The 19,041-nt window shown below is 47.6% G+C and overlaps 1 protein-coding gene across 1 annotated transcript in view; it reads left to right on the top strand.

Moving 5' to 3' along the window:
• The window catches only part of ADARB2 (adenosine deaminase RNA specific B2 (inactive)), a 393,637-nt gene that overhangs the window by 361,334 nt on the left and 13,262 nt on the right, over positions 1-19,041 (top strand). The window contains exon 8 of the mRNA XM_019716542.2: positions 13,534-13,715. Within this exon, the coding sequence (XP_019572101.1) occupies positions 13,534-13,715 (182 nt within the window). The remainder of the gene's footprint in view (positions 1-13,533; positions 13,716-19,041) is intronic.

The raw sequence follows: 19,041 nt of genomic DNA on the forward strand, positions 1-19,041 counted from the left end.
AGGCACTTCGTGCACAAATGCAGGTGAAATACCCTAGCTTGGTGAAGGGAGGGCTGCGTGCACACCGTCCCTCCTTCCAGAGCCTGTAACATGGCGGCAGGACACACATGGCCATAGACCTATGAGGTCTGACAATTAAGTTCAAGAACTTGCCACCATGCGCTTACATTGGCAGCACTGTACAAACAGCTCGGTAAGGTTTCCTATCCTTGGTATATCAGTGTCTCAGAGCTGTGTTCGTGTGGTGGTGTTTTGCCAAGTGGCGTTCATTATTGTTGTTGCATGTTGTCGTGTGCCGTCATGAGAATGAGTTTGAATTAAGCAACGAACAAACATTAAATTTCTTGTTAAACCTGGCAAGAGTGGAAGTAAAATCAGGGACATGTTAGTCCAAGTTTATGGGGATAATGCCATGAAGAAAACTGCAGTGTACAAATGGATTAAATGTTTTTCTGAGGGGAGAGAATGTGTCACTGATGAAGAGCATTCAGGGCAGCCAGTAACAAACAGAACAGATGAAAACATTGCAAAAATTCGTCAAATTGTGCATCAAACTCGTCGGCTGACAGTGAGAAGCATAGCAGACCAAGTAAACACTGATAGAGAAATAGTTAGGAAAATCTTAACTGAAAATCTTGGCAGGAGAAAGGTCTGTGCAAAAATGGTCCCAAAATCAGTTTCACCGATTAACAAAAACAAAGGAGAGTCAAAGTTTGCCAAGAACTTTTGGAGAGGCAAGACGATGTTTTGGGCTGTGTTATCACTGGTGATGAAACGTGGGTGTACCAATACGACCCTGAAACAAAGCATCAAAGTACACAATGGAAGGCAGCCAGTTCTCCACGAAAATAAAAGTTCCGTCAGTCCAAATCAAGAGTCAAAACAATGTTGCTAACTTTTTTTATATCAGAGGGATTATTCATTATGAATTTGTACCAACTGGACAAACAGTTAACCAAGCTTACTATTTGGAAGTTCTGAAAAAGCTGCGTGAAAAAGTTAGACGACTTGAGATTTTCGCCAACAATTCATGGCTCTTACATCACGACCATGCAGCAGCTCACACGGCACTGTCTGTGAGGGAGTTTTTAGCCAGTAAACAAATAACTGTATTGGAACACCCTCCCCACTCACCTGATCTGGCCCCCAATGACTTCTTTCTTTACCAGAAGATAAAGGAAATATTGAAAGGAAGACATGTTGATGACATTCAGGACATCAAGGGTAATACGATGACAGCTCTGAAGGCCATTCCAGAAAAAGAGTTCCAACATTGCTTTGAAGGGTGGACGAGGTGTTGGCGTCAGTGCATAGCTTCCCAAGCGGAGTACTTGGAAGGTGACTGTAGTGATATTCAGCAATGGGGTATGTAACACTTTTTCTAGGATGCGTTTGCGAACTGAATTGTCAGACCTCGTATAACCAGCATGCACTGCCCTAGCATAATGCGTGCTGCAGCCAGTTTGACCTGCAAGAGCTGGTTGTTTCGGGCAGTTTTGCAAGCCAATTGTTAAATACAGCCATTATTAAAAAGTAAACTACATAAACTTACAACTGAATGGGTTACAGTGAAACAAAGGCAACAAATACTCAAAATCAGCACTTCCTAATTATTCTACCATTATTTTTGCTCTTGGAGTCACGCATACCCACTGTGTCCCCAGGGTGACATGCCTGCTACTGCTCATCTCAACCCAAATCTGTGCTCAGTGACGTCACACTGGTCACTTGAAACAGGCCACAGGGATGATATTTACACTTTGGAAACTGGCAAAAGTTACAAATCAGTGCCTTTTTCTGTGAGCCGATTGTTACTGGCCCGCCACTGAACATGAGTGTCATGAGAGGTCTCGCACACAAGTGCACATGCTGGAAGTGACTATGTCAGGCCAGCTCTGCCATCTGTTGTGTCTCCTGGGAGGCAGTGAAGTCACAGGTCAGGAGCCCAGACTCGGGGTGTGTGAGAGTAGAGGGCAGGGGGCCAGTAGGACGGACACGTGAGACCCCCTTCCCACTCACAGACTCGAGACAACAACCATGACCTCTCAGGAATGGCGTCCAGAAGGCGCACGTCCTACCTCTGGGGAAACAAGCCAGGAGGGAAAAGCTGCCTGCAGCTCTCCCTGCACCATGGTGGGCCACCTCTGCTGTCCTGCTCCATCTGCGCTGCGGCCCCTCGAGGACCATCCCCATCACTCACCTCCTCCCGCCTCCCTGTCATCCTGCCTCCTCCACCTGAAACTGCCCGGTCATCCTATCAGCTTGTCTTTGTCATCTGCAAACGCATCTGAGTCCAGCCTCCTCCTGGGCCTGTGGCTGTGACTTCCTTTCTGACCCAGAGCTCCTGACGGCACTGTCCATGCTCACCCAGCCTCTCTCTCCATGAGCACCTCACCTCCGTCTGCACCACTTGTGAGGTTGCACTCACTGAGACTAGCAGGGAGTCACTGTCATCTTCCCAATGCCCTAGGACATGTCACTCCTTCAAATTCCCTGCCCTGGGATGGGCCCCAGCATCTGACCTCTGAGAGGAGAGGCTCAGGTCGCCATGGATGCCCCTGCCCTACCGCCCCCCTCACTGTGAGCAACGTGCAACTGCCTCCCGCCCCTCACACCCACCCCTGTTCGTATCAGTGATAACCTGCCCCTGAGTCCGCATTCCTCCTGAGAATGGCTCCCTCCCAGCGAGCTCCGTGTCACATGTCCCTTCAGCACCAACACACACAGGCATGGCAGACACTGACGAGCAGACGATGGACAGTGGGGGTGGACATGGGGAAGGTGGAGGAAAGCTCTCCTGACACAGGGCCACAGTGGCGTTTAACCCCCACATCCAGTGTCAGCCACGCTTTGTCAAGCGGGAAGGGAACGTATGACCATAGAGACAGAGCCCGGAGCCAGCAGGGGCTGACCCATCAAGTTGTCCTTGCTGCTGTCATGACACTACCTGTTGGGAACACAACTCGCCAGTTGGTGAATGTGTGGAAACAAGACCTGTACCGGTCACTGAACACCAAGGAAGCATGGGAGCATGAGCACCAGGGAAGACAGAGGCCGTGTGTGACCTTCAACCAGCTGACTGAGGCGTGAAACGTTGTACTTTTCTGCGCCCCTTGGGTGATGGGAAGCCTGTGCTGTGGTCAGGACCAGGAAATGCTGGGTGAGCGCAGCCCAGCTGGTTAGGACGCTGCGGTGTGACGTGTGAATGCGGTAGCCCATGGAGCCCTACCTGGAAACTGGACCCTCCCAGGGCCCATGCAGACAACTTTGGAAAGATGAAAACTGTGTCTTCTGCACTGCTGTCTGCCCTCCTCAGCTGCCAAAGCTAAGTGTCACGTGTCTGCCCACCAGCATGGGAGCTGTCCACAGCCAAGTCCAACCGCTGCCTCTTTCCCAGGAAGTAGCCCAGGGTCTTACCCCACATGCTGCCTGGAGCCCACAGTCACATGTATTTAGTGGTTTAGAAATTTCTCCCTTAACAACTGCAGTATTATCGAAGCAGCCATGAAGCAGAAATGTCAGGCTGACTGCTTTCATCACCTATTTCATGTGACATTTCTGTATTAGAATGAAAATAAATGAGTAAGATTGTAGCTTTAATTAAGGTAGAGACGGTGCATCCACAGACACATCTGTAAGGCTCTTTGCGAAGCCCCTTTGACGCCAGTGCAAAATGAACTGGATCCGATTATATCAGAAGACCCAGCAGTCAGCACAGCTCCAGCTCCCACCTGCAGATCAGAAGGAACGCACACGTCTCACCATTTGGGTCAATAACTCCTAAGTAATCATATAAAGTAGACCACAGCACGCATTCTTCTGAGTATGGAACTCCATGAATAACAATTGGTATCATTTTACAATGTCAGTGGAAAGGCAGTTTTACAGTAAAGCATGTTACAGAAACCCTGAAATTGTTACAGTCATTTACAATGAGCCATAAAACATTGTGAGGACACTTCCTAGAGTTCCATCAATGGGCTAATTTTTCACATTTCTTTGCATATCATCTAATGTTTCCAATGAGCCTTTCCTCAGTCCTCTCCACATTGACGCCATGTTCTCTGTGACCCAGGATAAGAGTCAGGATTCTGCTGGGGCGTAGGTGTGAAAGAAAAGGGGGACGGGCTTCACTGATGGGGCTCATCTCTGTTCCCATTCTTTGTCAAGGTGAGAGCCCTATCGGAAAGGTCAGTCCCCTGAGACTCAGTGGCATGGAGCTTTGACACGAGACCTTTACGTCTCTCGGGAAATCACTTCATGAACGGATTTCTCTGTCATAAGTAAAAGGGTCAGCCCATGTGAGCAGATGGGACATTCTTGCACACCTCCCTCTGTCCAGAAGCATCTTTCTTCCCCATTCAGGATAACCCTGAGATGTCACTAGGCCTGTCCCCACCCTCACTCCGATCTACTTGAAATGTTGTCTTGGCTGTGGCCCCTCTCAAGGATCAACATTCAGCCACATGTGGAAGAAGCGCTGCACTCCTAAGGGAAGGACCCCTGTCGTATGCAGCCTGCGGGGACCTACCTGCCTCTGTGCACTGAGAACCTCACTGATTGCACATCGTTGGCCCAAAGGACCATTTTCCCCTGATAAGAATCTCATCTCCTGTAGCTGTTCCCCTGGGTTATATCTCGTCCGCCTAACAGATGACACACTCCAAAAGACAGCCCATGTTCTATGCACCCCTGTGCCCTCCCTGAGTTCTAGAACACACTGCAGGGCCTGGGCAGATGCCCACTGCCCTGGCTTTCATACAACCATCCTGAGACATAAGGAACATTCAAGGACATGGATGCCCCTCACGGAGACCAGCCTGGGAGCCATGGATGAAGTCCAGCTGGGTGACCTGACAAATGACTTAGGAAAATGAGAGCCTTCTCACCAGTAAACATGCAGGTCAGAGCACCTTCTCTGGAAGGTGGGGCTGTACCTGTCCATCACCTATGACGGTCAGAATGAGCCAATAGAAGATGGGGGCAAGATGACCTGCTCTACAGAGGACACAGGAAAAGTTGGCCCTGCATCTGGCACAGAAACTGCAAGGTCCCCTACAGTGGCGATTTCTGCATCTCAGGGCTGCGAGTACTCAAAGAGAGGGAGGGTAGAGCTTTCGTGGGCTGGGACGTAGAGGGGTGGCACCGGGCCACAGGGGAGAGTAAGAAACCACATAGGCCAAGTGCTCCCTGGGGCCTGAGCCAGGACACCTTGAACGTGGACAGTGGCCGCCCCTGCATACGCACATTTTACACAATGTTTTCATTTCTCCAGGTTAAGTCCAGTACTCAGGTTGACTCTCCAAGGGGAAGAGGGCTGCTATACTGTTGATGTCATTGTTGTCCGGCCCATTTCAAAGACATGGGGCCTGCAGCTCAGGGAAATGTGTGTGATGTGCCAGGTGTGTCCACTAGTTGGCACAGCTAATGACATCTGCTTTCTTGATGGCTTCAGTCAGAATGCAGGTGGGTCCCCAGGCCAGCTGACTGATGTCACCCTCAGCTCTTTAGGGAAGCAGTGCCTGGGATGTCCCTGGGCAGTGGGAGTTTGGAGGTGTCTGACAGACTGCCACCCAGAGCCTGTACGCCCAACCCTTAAATCAGATGCGGACAGAGAATCCTGGATCTCAGCGAGACTCTTTTTCCTGCTTCAATGGGAAAAACACCCCAGAAGCTTGAAGCGGGGATACACACACCAGTCAAGTTTTCCTTCCTTTAGAAATAATTTTGATATTGAACACAGCAGAAATCAAAATCTGCTTTCTTTGTTTGGAAGAGTCATCAGAATTACCAGGAAGATTTTAGGCCATGAGATTATTTTATTTTAAAGTAAAATACCTTCTCCTTTCTATTTTTCGGTCAAAATGAAAAAGCAAAATGTTACTTAAAACCCTGGAGAAAAACATCACCTTGAAGTAAAAGGCCAGTTCCAAGCTCCAGGCAGACAGTGGTCCTTGTGGGTAAACTGGCTTTGCCCGACAACAAAACAAGACCCAAAAGTCCCCATGGCCATAGACAACCATCCACACCCCTGAAGCAAAACACGGTAAACAGGGACAACTGAGATGGTATTAGGAGATCAGCTCATCACACCTCTGCTCCTGGAGAACCAGCTCAAAGTGGCGGCCATCGCAGATCGGACAGGCCCTCTGTAAAGAATAAAAAACAATAAAGAAAAACAAGGAAAAAGTGAAAAGTAGAAAGTAACCATGCAGCCAATATCCCAATATTCAGAAAACAGCAATCAGCTTTTGCTGTATTTACTTTCATCTTTTCTCCTAAACATGTCTTTTTTCTTGCTGTAGGAGTTTTGCTTCTTATAGCAGTGTGCTCACAAGCCATTACTTAATGCTACAATTGTGGCTTCTTTTAAAATAATGAGCACTTTAATGCATGTGTAATATAGTGTCTCATGTTGTATCTATAACATCATTTCTCATGTTGTGTCTATAACATGGTGTGTAACATCGTGTCTCGTGTTGTATCGGTAACATTGTGCGTAACATTGTGTCTTATAGTTATGCCCTCAGCATACTTTCCTGTGGCTGGATATCTGGAATGTTCCCCAGTTGTCACTCTTGAGAGTAACTTTTCCAAGATATCTTTGTACAAAAGCTTTTTTCCAAATCTCTGAGTACGTACTTGGGACATATTCCCCACAGCAGAGTAAGAGGCCCATGGTGGAGGGTAAACAGTAGGTTTTCATAAACAAGAGATGCAGAAGATGTGCTGGGCTAAATGGTGGCTCCCAAAAAGATATGTCCATGTCCTCACCTGTGCTATAACCTTGTGTGTTGAAAGAGTGAATATGAAGGTGGGACTAAATTAAGGATGGTGAGAGGAAGTGCTTATCCTAGGTTGTTCAGGTGGGCTCTCAATGCAACTACATTACCTTATAAGAGAGGCAGAGGGCATTTGGGACAGACACACAGGGAGAAGGTCATGTGGAGAAGGAGGCAGAGACTGGAGCCATGTGTCCATGAGACAAGGAATGCCAAGGATGGCCGCAACCACAGGCCGATTAGAAAAGAGGCCTGGAGTAGACTGTCCTGGGGCCTCAGAGGGAGCATGGCCCTGCTGACACCAACACCGTGATTTCAGACTCGTGGCCTTCAGAGCTGGGAGAGAATACATTTCCATTGTTTGAAGCCACCCAGTGTGTGGTGGTGTGCTACAGCAGCCCCGGGGAAGAGCTGTTACTCACTTAGCCCAACCCACTTGGTCTTTGGAAAATGACAGAACCAGAAACAGTCTGAGTGAAATCCACCCTCAAAAGCCACCATTAACATCACCTGGTGAAACAGAACAAAACTGCAGCAAGTGGGTTGTGTCACCACGTCAGTGAGAACTGACTTTCAAACCCACAAGTTAGGTTGGGTGACACACCAAAGAAATGGTAGTCCCTTTGTCCTTCAGCTCAAAGGGGTACAACAGACCGAGTTCTCCGCCTCCATGTGTCAAGGCCACATGACAGCAAACATCTTGTCACGGCCACGGCTGCACTCTCACTGAAGAGCAAACACCAGTCTCCTGAAGATTGGGGGGAAACCAACAGGAGATTTTCGCTTTTGTCTCTAACAATCAAAAGTTGAGTGGCATATAAAAATCCAAACCTTCTGGAACTAATGTTCCTTTAGACATGGTTTCTAATTTTAAGTACCCAAGCTTGATTATTGATCGCCATGGGTCTTTAAATGAGCAGATTAAAACTTTCTCCATAAAAACGAACTGTAAAAAATTACAGCGGCTGTCTGGGGACTAAGGCAGTGTCTGGCTCCTGAACTTGAATTTCAGGCTGTGAAGAGGGAGTTAGTCCTGATGGTATCGATTGCTGCTCACCATCCTCAAACTGAGTGTGTGCTCTCTGCCGCCAGCCCGCCAGCAGAGCCCCTGGCACCCTTCCTCTTAGACCTGCTGGCGGCCACCTTACTTTTGAAGTGTTACCAGCTCCCCTGAGACCAGGCTGTTCATTTCTCCAGTCTCAATAAACAGGTCCTTCAAAAACAGCTTCTCCCCAAACACCCAGCCCCTAATTTTCACCACTTGTTTCATAGGAAGCCTTTTATACTTTCTTTACCAAAAACTGTGGTAATCTTATTATAACTTGTATGTTAAATCTTATACTATCTCTAGTGATGAAAGCAGTCAGTGATAAATTCAATAATATTGATCCAATATAAAAGCAGCAGCAACAATCAATAATGCTCTGTGTCTGCTACCAGTTACCCCCACCACCTCAAAGTAAACCCAGGTCTGAGGCAGTCGCCCACGGCTCACAGGCCCCTGGCCCACTGCCCATCAACCACCAACCACTAATGACCAACGACTGCCCACCAACCACCAACCACCCCACTGGCAAAGGCTAAGAGAGGCACCATTTCTGCCGAATGGAAGCCAAAAACCTAGTTAGGCAAATGAAACAACACGGACTTTAAGAGGAAACAGGAGTGGGCTAAATGCCAAAGTAAGAGAATGCACAGACGGTTCCCAAACGGCCTGAATGCCAGCTGGCTGAGGTGGGGACCATGATGTTGAGGTCCAGGGAGAAGAAGAAACAGCTGGATCGGGAGCTTGTGTGGAGCACACACAGGTCAGAGCTTTTGTCCACAGCTTCTGAATTCCCAAAAGGATTAAAAAGGCATCCCTTAGGGTAAGTAGTTTGTCCCTAGGCACCGAGAGGCCCAATGCAGCACCTCTGAGGATGGGCTGAAGGCCCAGGGCTCTGGAGCAGGTCCCGGGGGAAGCCCTTCTGCAGACCACAACTCAGCAACTGGTAAGGCTCTCTGTACTGGATGTGGTCCCACAGCCACTGCCCCATGCAGGCGGTGGGGACAAAGTGGAACTGTCAGGATCTGAGAACCAGACACAACTGGGAACAATCGAGTCACGAGTGACGCTGTTGGTCCTCCAAGGATGTTTATGGGTCACCAGTGTGTTGGGGCGTAGATGTACCCAGAGATGTCATGTCAAGAGAGAGGACATTTTATAGGTAGGTTGAAGAGAAGAGAAACGAGACATTGTGTGATGTGAAAGTAATGCCTGTCAGCCAGAAATAGCCTGAAGTGGCCCAATGGTGTCATGGCCCCATCAGCAGAATAACCGGTGTTTCTGGGGTGCCCATTGCCCACTTCTGCTGTCAATACCAACAGTGTGCAAAGACTGTAGTAGGACTTCCTGAGGAGTTCTTGGTTGCCACAGGTCAGCTCCGAAACATAACGGGCCCCACACCAGGCATCTGCTACGTGTAACAAGTCATCCCAAAGCTCAGTGACCTGAAACAAGTCATTTGTTTTGCTGCAAACCTTCTGTGTGTGCAGAGCCGGATGGGGCTGCCACGTCTTAGTGCCACATGGCTGCTCACTGGGGCTGGAGGACTCACTTTCAGGATGACACACTCTCTCATGGCTGGTAGGTGGGCGTGGACTGGCAGCCAGAAGTTCTGCTCATGGACTACTGGGGATCCATCACAGTGCTGTGGCTGGGACCCAAGACGAAGAGATACTGGAGGTGACAGCACGAGTGAGGACCGGATGATCACATACATGGTTTCTATGGCAACGGCAAATCCCCTAACTTGGCCAGCTCACAGCCCAAGAAGGGAGTGGGGAGAGAGGTACCCACGGGATGGCGGCTAGGAAAGGGAAGCAGTCCAGCCAAGAGAAGGCGCAGCCAGGAGGTCAGGTGGGTGGGGCAGGAACCTGGGAACATGGTGACTCATGCCCCCCGGGGTCAGGCAGGCCATGCGCAGTCCTAGTGGTCCTAGCACTGTTCTTTCCGTGAATGTTCCATCATTTATCGAATCATTCCCTACTAAGAGGCAATGAGATTATCTTCAATTTTTTGTTTCGTTTAGTTTGCTTTGCAATTGCAAACAGGCCTCTCACCTCTCATGACTGCTTGTACAGATATCCTGGCCTTTTATTGAGTGTCTATCCATGGATGAATTCCTAGCAGTGATTTAAGTCAGTGGAAGGGTTACTGGTCTCTTTTGCTTAGAAAGGCCCAGGGGAAGATATCAGGAGGCTGGAAAAGGGATGGGCCCTTGGTGCAAAAATGCTCCTCCCTTGGCACTATTACCTCCCAAACAAGTGGGAGGGAGAAACTTGAGATTGGGGTGGTGGAGGGTGTGGAGGGGGACAGTTTCAACCCCCAGTCTGTGACCTTCACAATTAGAGATGTCATACTACTATTGATGGAGACTTGCTTAATGGAGAAGTTGTATTACTATATGGCCATATGGCCAGGGAGACCATCACAGTCACTTGCCAGGTTTGCTAGCACTGCCCCTGCCGGCCCCGCCCCAGGGTCTCAGGACCTGCTGTAGACTGCTGCTCAGAATAGCAGGAAGCGGCAAGGGTAACCCAGCCGACTGCTGTCAGGTTGTGGGTTTCACCTGATTTTCTGACTCCAAAGTCTGTGTTGCCTGCTTCACTGCAGTCCTCAGCCCTAGCTGAGAATCACCTGGGGGCACTGCTGCCCACACTGGATTCCTGGAGTCCAGTGGATTCAGGATTGAATGGAAAACCCAGCTGCAGGAGATTCCCAACAGTCCCCAGAGGAGCCCAAGGGGACCAAAGTTGGAAACCACTGCCGTGTGGCAATGCTTGCGTCCTTGCTGAACACGGGTCGTTATCACATCTGTCAGAGTTTATTTCTGGGGTTTCCATTCTGTTCCACTTATCTGTGTGTCAGTTCTTATGCCATATATCTGTGATGGTGCTAAGGACGCAGCAGAGTTCACTGCTATTTTAGAGTTACGTCTCATTTCGGGGCCACGTCAAGGAGGCAGAAACAACAGGCAGGCACAACAACTGCTCAAGACGTGCACCGGCGACCGCTGTTCTTTGTCCCAGGTGCAAATGGATGGTGACCGTCTGAGGAAGGACCCACCCGAGATTGTTTCCACCAACACTTGGAGGCCAACGTTTGAACTGAGTGAGGAGATTGCTTCTCTTGGTTAAAGAAAGGCAGCCTTTCCCCAAGATCTCTCCCTCACTTATCTTTGGTATTTCAGTGATTGACAAACAGACAAAAATATATTTATTTAGGGATTATCTATATTGAAAACTAGACATGGATTTTTTTTTCTCTGTCAACATCGCAAGAATATCAGCTGTTTGAACAAAAGGAGAGGCATTTTTCCATTCAATCCTGAATGCTGAAAATTCTCCAGTTTCTATTCAGGAAGACATTTGTTTTTATTGATCGTGTTAGCTGAGGAAGTTTCAACTCCTTTAGCCAGGCAAGAAGAAGGTTGATTTTCTCTTTATTGTAAAGGTTATTAGGAGGAAATGAGATAGAGAAGTCATCTGTCTTTAGATAACCCCTTAGAATCACAACTGAGACATGTTCCAGAAGTTCTGTTCAAAGCCATACGCAGATGGCCTAATGTGCAGTGATGTGTCTTCTAGGAAACTAATTTTATTGTTCAAGATGTGGCTTATTTCTAGAAAGTGCTTTCTTACCAAGAGGGCAAGTGTCCATTTCCCTGCTTTTAATTGATAAGAAGTGTGAAGACTTCCCTAAGTATCTGGAAATAATGACACCCACTGAGGTTGTGTGCATCCCAGAACCCTTCGCCATAGAATGTAACTCCACATACTCGTATAACTGCTGATCTGCTCCATCTAGGCCCTTCGCTGCCAGACCGACTGCCCTCATCAACACATACAAACACCAGAAAGCCTGTATCTCGGTCGAAAGTGAAGTATACACTTTAAAAATGCATACCAAGCACTTTTCTAGTGAAATAGGCTAACCAGCAAATGTATTCTTTTGTTTATCTTCTTGGCATACCTTTCCAGCCTCTTCAGATCTAAAGAGGAGATATGCGAAACACTAAGTGAAGGTGACTTAGTGAAATTTTTCCTCACTTTTTGGTCTGTCCCTAGTACTGCTCAGAAGCTCTGGTCTCCGGTTTACCCACTCAGACATCAAAGCCGTTCCATCCAGGAACAGCTAGGACATCACAGACTCATCACTGGGCTTCTGGCAACCAGCTCCCAGAGCCCAGGCTGCACATGAGAGTGTAGTGTCCAGGTGAAAACAGAGGCTAGGGAGAAAGGACATTGCCACATTGAGGGGTCCCAAAGATCTGTGGTAAGTACTGTGTTGCCTTCAGAAATGTCTGCTTCTCCCGAACTTTCTGCCATGTAGTCTCTGGCAAAATTACAATCACGCAAAGGACGCCGGCTCCTTCCTTTCTGAGACAAATGACAGGACTTACAGAAGTGACCACTGTTATTTTTTTCTAAGTGAAGCTGTGGAAATCTGACAGAGTAAAGTAAATGTTTCATGAAACCAACGACTGCTTAAATTGTAGGACTGAACTGTTTGTATATAAATATTACCTTTTATATTCCATTCGAGCTTTATGTAGATGAACACATTACCTTAACGACCGCATCTCTGCGGGGGGCGCGGGGGCGGAGGGCCTCGCTGGCCAGATGGCTGCCTTTTCTTGCATGAGATTAAAAGATGCTCCTCATTCCCCATGATGCTCTTGAGGCAGATTAATATCACCAGCTAAATTGCTCATGTTTTTGAAATAAAATTTAAAGAGAACTTTGTAAAGCAATTGGTGTCGCAGGTTCTGGGAGCTGACTGCTCTCCAGGTAGGGCGCGCTGGTTTCAGCACTCGGTAATTAAAGGAAAGGGTTCTGTGTTAATTGACCGCTTCAGGAAAGAGAAATGTAATGAGTCCTTATTAATCATGAAGAGGAATGTGCCAGAGGCACCGCAATAACCTCTCTAACGTGGAGAAATGTTAATTAATGAAAAGAACAATGATGTAAGAAATGAGCTGCGTGATGCTTGCTGCTGATGGAGGCTGGATTTTAAACACATTTGTTGGAGTGCAAACCACAGAATGTGCCGCCTTGCTCATCAGCTCCATGTAACGTGCACCTCCCAAAGTGAGGGGGCATCTTAAAATGTTCCTGTCATCTGCGCTTGAAGAAGCAAAAACACTCAGCCAGAGTTTATTTATTTCAGAGAAAATGGGTTCGCCCTTCACCTCTGATTGGGTGTCTCACATCAAAACCACCCCAGAGCAGAACAAGGTCACTTACTAATGTCATTTCAATCCAACATGAGAGGTCCTGCTCACTGCTGAGGACAGAGGGAGGGAAGAGAGCATTGTCCCTACACTGAAGTAAACAAATTCCATTTCTGATATTTCCCAACTAATATAAAGAAAAATGCAGATTCACTATGGGGACAGAGTGACATCTTTTTAATCCAATTTTAAGTCCCTTGAAGAATATGTGGCTTCCAGCCCATCTAACAATTCATTTCCAGAAAGGAGGTCACACTCACTGCAATGCAGACCACCATCAGACCCGGTCCCCAGCACTTAGGGAGCTCGTAGTGGCCACAAGGCCAAAGGCCATGGCTCCATCGCCTGCACGGTGGGGACAGTGACACCTCAGGAGCAGAGCAGGCACCTTGCACAGCAATTGCTGCTGGGCCTGCCTGGTGGGGGGACGCGCGGTGGCCCCTCCCGTCCTGGCTGACCCCCGCCTCTCCCTGCAGGTGGAACGTGCTGGGCCTGCAGGGCGCCCTTCTCTGCCACTTCATCGAGCCCGTGTACCTGTACAGCATCGTCGTGGGGAGTCTGCACCACACCGGCCACCTCTCCCGGGTGATGAGCCACCGGACCGAGGACATCGGCCAGCTGCCCACCTCGTACCGGCATAACCGGCCCCTCCTCAGCGGTAAGACGACTGGTCCCCAGAGACACTCCCCTCCCATCAGCAGGCCGTCCCCCGCAAACCCCAGAGGGACCACACCGGGCAGACTTTACCCATGTTAGCCAATGGCGATTTCAGAGGTAGCCAGCACATTTACAGCGATGCACACCTCCGAAAAGGAGGAAGGTCACAGTGCACCTCGGAATGTAGGAAGGGGACACATTTTCGAGTGAATGCACGATAGGCCGCCCCACATCGGCGCATCACGGTGTCACTTCCACTGCGGTGGCCACAGTGCCCTGTGGAAATAAACTGTAGCAATCGTGCGTGTGTCCAATAGGACCTCCGAAGGCGGGCCGGGTATGTGAGAGGCGGGCACGCGCGGAACCCGCGGGCCATCCGGGCGGGCGGGGTGGCGCACGGGGGCGCAGCCAGCATTTCAGAAGCGGAGGTCAGGGCGCTGCGCCCCAGCACAGCTCCGCAGCCGAGCCTCCGTGTCCCCGTGCTGAAATGGGGACGGCCACCTGGAAGGAGCAGGAGTCACAAGGCCTTGACGCGGTGGAGTTCTCCGCGAGGAAGCGGTTTGGAGAGCTACCGCCTCCGCGGGACAGCTGGGAGCTTCCCGGGACGTGAGTGCGAACTCCGCCCGGCTGAGGGGCTTGCGCGACCGCTGGTCCCTGGACCAGATCATGTGCTAGAGAAAATGGGAAGATAGAGCGCTGCTTGCAGCGTGTGGCTAAGAGTTGGCCTAAGATTGATTCCCAGGATTATAAAACGGTTCTGAGTTATAAAATCGGGGCGGTAACAGCGCCCCAGGGCGGTGGCAGGGAGAGCCAAGAGAAATAATCCATGAGAAGGACTTAACTAGCCAAGCAAGTGTTCAGGCAAGGACACCTCTCCGTCCGCTCCAACAGTGTCCCTGAACAACGGCGCGCGCTCCGGCCTCGGGCAGGGCGAGCCCAAGGGGCCTGCACCGGAATCCTTCCGAGCCGCTGTCTGCGGAGAGCCACCCTAGAGACGCGACTCTGGTCACTGCATGTTCAACGACACGGAAAGTGGGGGAGAGCAAGTAATTAAAGTCTGTGCTTTGAATACTCTTCTAAGAGAAACGTAATGTGCACTGGAAGTGACTTTGCTGGCGGTGTGGTCTGTCAGAGCTTTGAACCTCAAGGTTCAGTTTTCATTTTTCTTCATCAAGAAGAATCACAAGAAAGGGGGAAATCTGGATAGGACTGAGAAAGTCTGTCCGTGTTGATGGCGCATTTCACAGATATCTCTCAGTGTTGAACACCCTTAATTCACCTGAAGATTAAACTCAGGATTATTTTACAGCCCATGGCAAGGTCTTGACAATGAAAATGAAATGTGAGAGCTGGACCATAGGGATTGAATGTGAGAGTTGGTTCTGTCATGTGATGAAACTCCAGCTCAGTGCTACGCAGACAATAGCCTCAGTTGCCTTTCTTCACCGAACATTTTCCTGAAGTAGTAAAAACATCTAGCTGGTGTATGAGAAGGCTTTTCAGACATCGTGTTTCAGGAGCAACGGACTCTCTCAGAGAGAACTTTGACACTTACAGAAACGTCTGCCAACAGTGGCCTTAAGTCCGCATGGACACCACCTCACAGTGCCCTCGGACGAGGGCCTCCCTTTAGGGAACAGCAGTGGGTGCCATGGGACCTGTTGCTGTTGACGTCCACATTTTGTGTGAGGCTGAATTTCCAAAATACTGTCACACTTAGCTGCAGAATCTGACACGGGGTCTCCGGCCTCTTTGATTCGGGAGACAGTCCTGAAATTGATGATCATTAACAGTGGTTTGCAAAATAACCTGGCGGCAGAAGCAAGAAGCAAACATTTTCTTTTATGCAGAAAGTAAGTAATTCACAATCTTATATATATTAAACAAGCACAGGTATATTATGGAATAACCTACAAATTTTTCATAAATGTTTACATAAAACACATGAGCTTCAAAAAAATATCTGACAGTTTCCTTTGTCCTACAGTCATTAGCGATATGAACTTATCCTCCTGTGTCCTTGAAAAAATTGGGAGGAAAAATTATTATATATCTTGCTAGAAAAGTCTGAAAACAATCCTAATACCTTTTGCATGAAGATCAAAAAAGTTAGATACAACAAAGAACTATTTAATAACACATTTCCATAGATTAGCACTGATCTCCCTCAGCACATTAAATGGTCCACAGGTTATGGTAAACTTAAAATTATACAAAAACCTTGTTTCAGTCTTCTGGGGAGTTATTTTAAAAATATTTGTGTATTACTTAAGTTTCATTTAATTTCCACCATGATTTTAAGGACTTGTTTCACAAAAGAATTGAACATCAAATTTAATTACATTGCTCTTGAGAATTTTACAATTTAAGGAAAATACTTCCATTGTCAATACATTTTATTTATCCAAACATTAAGCAGTCAACATAATCCAGGTGCTCATTTAATCATTCAACAAATATGTATTGATTACTTATGATGTGCACGGGACGACTTTGTGCTGGGAATAGAGTAGTGAATAAGATGGTCGAAAATCCATACCCAAAGGTGAATACATTCCAGTGGGGAGACAAACAAACAAACAAACAAAATGTAAATGCTTTATAGAAAAATAAGGCAAAGAGGGGATTAAAAAGTGACCCTCCCCTGTAATCAGAGAGTCAGCTAAGATGTTACTGAGGGTGACTTCTGAGCAAAGTCTTGGAGGACGAGAGAAGGAACCTGTGGGGGGCAGAGAGAAGAGGGTGGGGGGCAGAGCTGGAAGAAGAGTGTCAAGGTGTCAGGGGTTAGGAAATAGGCAGGGCTACAGCTGGGTATGGGAATATGTCAGTCAGGACTCAATCTGAGCCCTACATAAGCAGGTCCCTGGGGGCTCACAGAGCAGGTTGAAACAGTCTCCACACCGAAATTTAGATTACAATGACAATGATCGGACTAAGAGAGCAAAATAATCCTACAGAAATTTGCAGATACAACACTGGCACACAACAAAAACCAGCAGGCACAGGAGGAGACAAGACCACCTTAAAAAAACACAGCAGACACAACAGACGATGCAAAAAGACCCACAGCTCCAGAGATGGGGGTTCACGGACACAGACTTTCATGTAACTGTGCTCAACAGGATAAAAAAAGGTTTAAAAAACAAGAAGGAAAAATGTAGGGGAGAGATGGAAGCCAAGGGGAAAAAAGAACCAAATGAAAATTTCAGAAATAAACAAAACAGTGTGCATAGCACAGAATAGGTTTAATAGCAAGTTAAATGCAGCCAAGGAAGGAATGAGTAAATTGGAACGTCACTCTGAAGGAGACACCCAGAATGCAAACGAGACAGACAGAGGGTGTGTTGTCTCTGTCAGAGGGTTGTAATCCAGAGAAGACATCCAATGGGATATGCTCATTTTCCTACTAGAAAATAGATTTATTTTAAGGATTGGCTTACACAATCATGGGGGCTGGCAAGTCAGAAATCTGCAGGGCAGGACAGCAGGCTGAACATTCCAGCAGGAGTTGGTATTTTAGCCAAGTTCAAAGGTAGTCTGGAGTCAGAATTCCTTCCTCTTAGAGGGATCTCAGTCTTTGCTCCTACAGCCATCAACTGATTAGATGAGGCCCACCTGCATAATGGAGGGTGATCTGCTTTACTCAGAGTCTACTCATTTAAAGGTCTGTCCCAGCTAAAAATACCCTCACAGCAATGTCCAGCTGGTGTTTGAGCAAGCATCTGGAACCACAGCCCAGTCAAGTTGACATGTAAAATTAACCATCTCAAAGGGAAAATACAAAAAAAAGTAAGAGACAGAGTGAGAACGTCTAACATACATGTAAAAAGAGTTCCAGGAGAAGAGAGAAAAAATGGAGTGGGAGCGATATTTAAAAACATAATAATAACTAAGAATGTTCCAGGACAGATGGAACACTTTTAGTCACAGATCTAAGAAGCATGTTATACCCCCAGAAGAACAGTTTAAAATCCTCCCCTCGGCAGTAAAAGTGATTAAAAAAAAAAAAAACAGGAAATCGAAAAAACAGTCAGAAAATAAAAGATCAGCTTCCACAGAGCTAAATCGAATGGCTAACTGATGCTTGGAAGATCAAAAAGAAGGAAACAATATATTTAAAATGTAGACTGAAAATTAACCTCAATCTGCAAATCTAACCCAGTAAAAGTATCCTTTAAAAATGAAGGCAAGACGACATTCCAGACAGAGCATAGCTGATTCGACTCCAGCAGACTCGCATTGAAGGAGACACTACATGTGTTATTTGGCAGGAGAGAAATGATGCCAGATGGGTAATGAGAATAAAAACACATGAAAATCATCCACTTTTTTATTCAGTATGAAACCTGGCTTATTAATACAGTTGGGATATTACAGCAGTGAAATATATGTGATTTGAAGCAAAACTGATGATATCTTGCCAAAAGTCCCTTTATCCCATATCTTTTGAAATAATGACGATCCTTACAGGAACCGATAACCATTATCGGGCATTATCAGGTTATAAAATGAAATATTCACATTTTTTCCTGCCGTGGAGGAAATGTCACATCTTTGATAGAGTCCTGTGAGCCCGTGCCTCTCACACTAGGAGGAACACAAACCACAGTCATTTATGGTCCAATTAAGGTCATGGTCCTATTGGCTCTAAGGAGAAAGTCCCTGAAAATTAGTGTGGAAAACTCTCCTTAGAGAAGGCACCCCAGCCTCCCACGCTGGCAACAGAGACTTTCACAGAACACCATTAATGCGTGGCCAGCAGCTAGCCCAGCACATGCCCCCTGCACTGGCGTTCAACTGTCTGGGCCACCAGTGCATCAGCCTTGCAGATGAAGGAAAGCAAGAGAAACCTGTAATGGCCCCATTTTTTCTCATACTGTGTGTTCCCCTGAGGCTGGCAGGGGCCCAGAAGACTTGTCACCAGTATCTCAGCAGGAAGAGCTCACGGCCACCCTCCATTCTCCTCACACGTGATCTCCAGAACCTAATTCACCCCGCGCAGTTTCCTTGGAATGTGCTCAAGATGAGACAGTAGCTACAAAACCACTGCCAATTATGATTGTGTTGATTATAATGAAAATGAATAAAATGACATTAATACAGCATTAATACAGTCACTGCCATCCCTAAGTTCACACTGAAGTGTCACTAGTTTTCTTCCATTAGAAGTGGGTGTGGGTCCGGCCTGGTGGCTCAGGCGGTTAAAGCTCCATGCTCCTAACTCCAAAGGTGCCGGTTCGATTCCCACATGGGCCAGTGGGCTCTCAACCACAAGGTTGCCAGTTCAACTCCAAGGGATGGTGGTCTGTGCCCCCTGCAACTAGAAA

The sequence above is a fragment of the Rhinolophus sinicus genome, linkage group LG02, assembly GCF_036562045.2.
Source record: "Rhinolophus sinicus isolate RSC01 linkage group LG02, ASM3656204v1, whole genome shotgun sequence".
NCBI classification, from domain to species: Eukaryota; Metazoa; Chordata; class Mammalia; order Chiroptera; family Rhinolophidae; genus Rhinolophus; species Rhinolophus sinicus.